Raw genomic sequence first — 6,000 nt, 5'->3', positions numbered from 1 at the left:
AGTTCCTTTAAGGAAGCAATCATATATTATACCTCATTTGCCTTCATTGTAATTACAAGGCCAAGTGATCGATAGATATATATTGATTGGCTGATCTTCTTTTTGTTTTAAAGAAAGAAGAGGAAGAAGAAGAAATTGGGGAAGGAAGTCTTATTAAGAATACCCAGTCCTGCCAGCCCCCGCTGGAGAACTGCGCAGGTCTTCATGAACATCCCTGTGGATCCCCAAGGATCTGATACTTAACAGATTCCTGCAAAACTCTATTAAGCATATCAGTTCACCTCATGGTTTAGTCACTGACTGAAATGGAAGACATTAGTTAAGGTCAAGATTTTACATTTAAAAATAGTTATTGTCAACAAGGAACTGGAGAAATGTTCTTGACAGCAACACAGTATTTTTTATGTTTTGTCACAGTATTTATATGTTTTCTTTGGGGCCAGCACCTTATGTTCATTATGTTACCAAATCCAATATGGACGAATAATAGTGCATCACACCCTATCTGCAAATAGTGCGTCTTACCCACACTGGGGTAATTGCCTTTCCAGATCAGGATATTTCCAAAACTGCAGTAGACTACAGTCTGTCTTGATGGGCAATGGTCATCCATGATCTGACTCATACTGTCTGGTCTCTGCTACCCCTCAATATGCAGACCCTTGGAGTGTACAAATGAGACATGTGAAATCTAGTGTCTTTTACAAATTGCAAGCATGTGACTTGTGCATCTTTACTCATCAGAGTCACTTCACCATATCACTTCACGGTGCCTCAAAATGCAATCCTCTCTCTCTGGTTATCTCTGTCCAAAAGTTGGGTGCATTTGATCAACATTTGTGCTTACTCTTGTGCACAGGCTTTGTAAGCCTTTTAGACGCTTATGAAATTGTTCTGTTTCTGTGCCACAGTGGTGGTGGTTGGGGCGGAAGTGGAGACCAGAGAGACAGTCTTATTACATATAGTTATAATGAAAAACTTTTCTAGTACCCTAGCCTGGAGTCTCGAGTTCATTTTAATATAATGAGATATTAATTAGGTGCATATAAAGGACAAACTATCCCTTTATTGGTTTGTCATCACGTTCCTACAGCTATTCAGTTCCATTTTGACCATATTCTCGTTACAAAGAATAGGCATATAGGGTTTCCCTTGTATTTTAAAGAAAAAAAGTGTGCCAAACTTCTCCAACAATCTGGAATTTTATTCCATCCATATACATGCATAGTAACAACATTTGTTGAGAAATTATTTCTATCAGAAGTAGAACATTATCTTTGTGATCACCAGGTGCAGTATTGCTACTCTTAGATTTAAATAGATCTTATATATGAATTAAATTCATACTTGCAGCATTGAGTTTAGGGTTTCGATTTAGACTGTGCCTTTCAAAAGATAAAACTGATTAATACTACCTCATTACTTACAATACTGCTTCCAGTAATTTTGTTCATTCTTTATAAAGTATTGCAATTAACAGCAAAGGTTTAAAAATTGAGACAGAGCTGCATCAGCGAAAGAAAATACAAGTACTATACAAGAAAAAAATTGCCATCTTCATTTAACGTACATGTTTAAGATTAAGAAAATGGACAGAAACATACGGCTACATACGAATGCAAAGCCTAGTGACTAAGAGACTGTATCTGCTAAAATATAAAGTGCAAACGGAGCCTGATTATCCAAGAATTGAAATCTTAAGGCGAACTTATAGCACGTGTATTTAGAACATCTTTGCAAGTTATATTTTAGCATATACATATATCTGCAACAGCATATAAGAAGAAATCAAGATACACGAGTGCTTTTGAAGCTATTTCTAAAATGCTTTTCTGTATTGTTTGTGACTATTTTCTTTAAAAGCTACTATACAGTGCAAACCATATGTGCTACACAATAACTATACAATAACATTACAAATGACTTTAATATAAAGTTTTTAAATAAAAAATAACATAACCACAGCTATGAATACTGCTGGTAAAATAAATTAATTTCTTTTTTGAAAATGGCACCAATAATACACTTGACTAATGGACTGTAATGAAATTACACCTTAAGTCTTCAACTCAGCCATAATGAATTATCTCCTGATTGCCCAGATGTAATTCAAACAGCTTTTGTTTTTTTTTCTGGACTGGGTAGAACAACATACTAAACACTGGTACCAAAGGCGACTGATGTTTATGTATTTAGTTATTTCATTTGACATGTTCTGCTGCATGTGATGAGCAATAAAACTTCTTGTGAGTTATAAAGTTTGAGAGGTTGTTGAACTGGATGTCACACAGCCGGCAATATTTCCCACTGGTTGGAGCCTGGGTGGAGCCATTCACGCCTTTTGCTATACTAGACAACTGTTCCTCTGTGGAGGGAATTCCTGGTGAGACGTTCTCATTTGCAGCTAACGGATTCTCTGAGATCCACGAGGGAGATTTGTGGCCATCTTCATGCTGAGGATTCTGGGACACGTTCTCTTGCTGGGTGTTGGTGGCGGGTCTCTCATCTTGCTTCAGTCCACCATTAACTATTACCATGCCTCTATTTTTGGGCAACAACGGCAGGGAATCTTTCTTCGGCACAGCACACCCATTTGAAGAAGCCTGGCCTTTGGGAGATTCATTTTCCGCGTTTGTGCTTTGCTCTATGTCAGCGTTATGGATGACAAGAGAACCAGAAATATAATCACTTGGTTTTATTCCATAATACGGAGAAAGCTGGTCTGCTCCTTTTGTCTTCTTTATTGCTCCAGGGTAAAGGCATTGTGGAAGAAACAAATGTTTGTTTTCTTCTTTTGTAGCAATGAGCTGAGCGGCTTCGCTAAAGACTTTCAGGCCTTGCAGAGTTGCTAAGTGGGATGAAAATAAGTTTCCATTGGGAGAAGGCTGCTTCAGATTCCCATTTTTCTCACATTTTATTATGCTTCTTTCATAGCTGACATCAGGGCTGTTTCGTTCGCTTTCTGGATTGGGAAACACTTTGCTGTCGAGTTGACCCAGGTCATTACGCTGATGCGCAGTGACGGGACAGAAATTCTGCTTGTGGGCCAGGTAGTTTTCTACCTTGTTGAAACTGATCTTGCACACAGTGCACTCGTGATAGTCCAGCAGCCTTTTGGGAGACGTGGTTGTCCGCTCAGACTGGGATAAACACTTTTTGCTGAGATCTATGGGCACGTCCATCTCTAAGCAGGAAACGTTGGAATGAGTAGTGTCACATTTGGAAGCTGGAACACATTTGTTGATCGTCAGAGAAGTTTCCAAATGCTTTGAGACAATTCCTGGAAAGATATCACATCTTGGGTGGTAGCACTCTCCAAGCCCTTCTGTGGGTTCTTGAGTGGAGGTACAAGGATTGCTGAGGTTGGCTACATCAAGAAATCGCTGTTGGACCAGCGGAGGCCTTTGTTCTTGTTCAGGTAGGCACATCTCATACATCTTCCTTCGCTTGCGTGTGCGCATGGTTCTCTGCATGGCAGGCACTTTATTGGAAGCAGACCTCTTTAGTGGAGGGTCGTGGCGTGTAGCACAGTAATACTGTTTGTGGACCATGTAAGTTTCATGTCGGCTGAAGGTAATGTTGCAAGCTTCACAGGTAGTCTTATTTGGGTCACCTTCCCCGTCCACTAAGGGGACGCTGGGATTTTTCACATCAATAGGTTTTCCATTAATTTTATCATCATTGCTATTGGAGGTGGAGAGCTTCTTAGCTTGAGTGGAAAAATCCTTGTCATGGCCCTTCCCATTTGGCCCAATTAAATCTAAAACAGTGGAAGAATTGATGCAGGATGTTTGAAGAAGTGGATTCTCAGGATCAGCAGAGTGAGTAGCTGGGTTGAGAAGGTTTATGGAGGTTTGGCTAGTGTTCGGACTCACGGCCTCAGGCATCTTTTCTGAAACACCAGGAAACTCTGGGGACTTGGCCATCTGCTGCCATCGGCTGCTGCAATAATGTTTTTTGTGCACTAGATAATTATCCAAATTATTGAATGTTATGTTACACTCAAAACAAGTAGCCCCCTTGGGCATCAAGGGGCTGTAAATTACAGGAGGATAGCTACTACTTCCGTGCCTCAGTCGCCGATGTACCAGTTCAGACATCTTGGCTAAGATCTCTGAAGCTTGAGGGACCATTGTGATGTCTTGGGGAAAAGCAAACTGAGACAGGAAAGGGCCCATGGGGAAAGAAGGCCCAATATTAGGCTGCACTGGAGACGAGGCGAGTCTCGGACTAGAGGGCTCAGACTTGATTTTTGTGTAAGAAAAGCTTTGTTTGTTTGTTGTAGGCTGTATCTCTGGTCTCTGGTTAGCGAGAAAGAGCTGAGTCTTTTGCTCACACTTGTCCAGCTCTGTGTCAGAGCTCGCATCTTTAGTCTGCATGGCCTTTTGGCTCTGGGGGAGTTCACTTCTGGTCAACAAGTCTGTGGCTGGCTGTAAGCTGTCTTCGGTTCCACTTGGAGAGTGTTCCATGTCACTTTCTCTGGGAAGTTTGCTGCCAGGGACATGGAGCTCCTGGTGCTGCAATAACTCCCTCTGAGTCTGGAAGCCGAAGTGGCAGTGATTGCATCTGAAGGCAGCTTGAGTGAGATGGGAGAACAGGTGTTGGTGAAAGTTGATCACAGAATCAGCAGTGTAGCTACAGACGGTGCATTTTAGACTAGCACCAGGGGGGAGGAATTCTTCCATTTTCACTCCTGGAGAGATATACAAAATAAGAATACTGTTGGGTTTTTAATGAAACGAACCTTTGCTAATGATCTAATATCTTCAACACAACAGGAATAAATTGAAATCTTTCAGAATCTCATTTGTGATATTTAACTTTTTTCTTCTGACGTCTTTTGCCATGTGTGATAACAGTAAAAGCACTTAATAGTTTCTAAAGCACCTTCATGGATATTGTCACATCACAGTGGGATAGGCACCAGTATCTCCACTTTACAGGTCAGAAAACAAACTCAAGGAGGTTAAGGGAATTGATTCTCATAATAAAGGTGTTCAGTGATGGAGCTATGCCTAAATCTCAGATTTTATAATTTCTAATCTAATAACCTTCTTACCACAACACTATGCTCTACATTAGAAAGATGTAGGCATTCATTAGAGTTGAGATTGATAACTTGTGTGCAAATCAAATAACTCTCAGTGCACTAGATTTGGTCTTTATTCTAAAGACCCCAAATAGGAACCATTTTGTAAAGTAATTAATAACCTCCTACTTTGTCTTTGGTACAAATGTAGAATTTTATTTGTTGGTTTTGCTGAACGTGGTTTATCTCTACTCAGGGCTGATATTCAGCTGGTAGACTCTAGTACACTAATATAGTAATTTAGGACCAGCATCCATGCTGGTTGATCACTGCCTGTTTCTAAATATTTTGAATACCACCAATGACTGCTGGGTAAACCTCACTGTGATATTGTGATTTATAAGATATATATACTCAAATGTCCAAAATATATTTCTCATTTGTATTTGGTCTGTAGAGTTCTTGGCTCACAGCTCCTAAAATCCTGGGAATTTCTTCTGATAAGAGCAATAAATGTGTCTTCTGTTATGTTAATGTGGTGGCTTTTGGAAAGCCCTTAGGTAACCAAAGGATAGGGCGCTGGTTGTTAGGAGAATCAATCATATGATTAGAAGGTTGGAACTTTCAATCCATCCCCACCACCCACCTCCCTGTCCACACAAATCCTCCAGGGAGGGGACACGACCTGGAGATTGAATTCAATTGTGAATGGCCAATGATTTAATCAATCATGCTTGTGTAATGAAGCCTCTGTAAAAACCCAAAAGGATAGGGTTGGGAGAGTTTCCAGGTTGGTGAACACGTGGAAACTTGGGGAGAGTGGTGCTGGAAGAGAGCATGGAATCTCCTAGGCCTTTCCCATACCTTGCCCTGTGCATCTCTTCCATGCAGCTGTTCTTGAGTTATATCATTTTATAGTAAACCAGTAATCTAGCAAGTAAAATGTTTCTCTGAGTTCTGTGAGCTATCCC

General features: G+C 40.5%; 1 protein-coding gene across 5 annotated transcripts in view; it reads right to left on the bottom strand.

Moving 5' to 3' along the window:
• Nucleotides 1–1,052: 1,052 nt before the first annotated feature.
• Nucleotides 1,053–6,000, bottom strand: part of ZFPM2 (zinc finger protein, FOG family member 2) — a 438,154-nt gene continuing 433,206 nt past the window's right edge. For all 5 annotated transcript variants that reach the window (XM_070481467.1, XM_044780829.2, XM_044780831.2 and 2 more), the window contains one exon: nucleotides 1,053–4,693. In XM_070481467.1, the coding sequence (XP_070337568.1) occupies nucleotides 2,202–4,693 (2,492 nt within the window). In that variant the 3' untranslated portion in view covers nucleotides 1,053–2,201. The remainder of the gene's footprint in view (nucleotides 4,694–6,000) is intronic.

This window comes from Equus asinus, chromosome 12 (genome assembly GCF_041296235.1).
Source record: "Equus asinus isolate D_3611 breed Donkey chromosome 12, EquAss-T2T_v2, whole genome shotgun sequence".
In the NCBI taxonomy this organism is placed as follows: Eukaryota; Metazoa; Chordata; class Mammalia; order Perissodactyla; family Equidae; genus Equus; species Equus asinus.
Note: the sequence above shows the minus strand (reverse complement) of the source record. Positions and strands in the feature narration are given on the sequence as shown.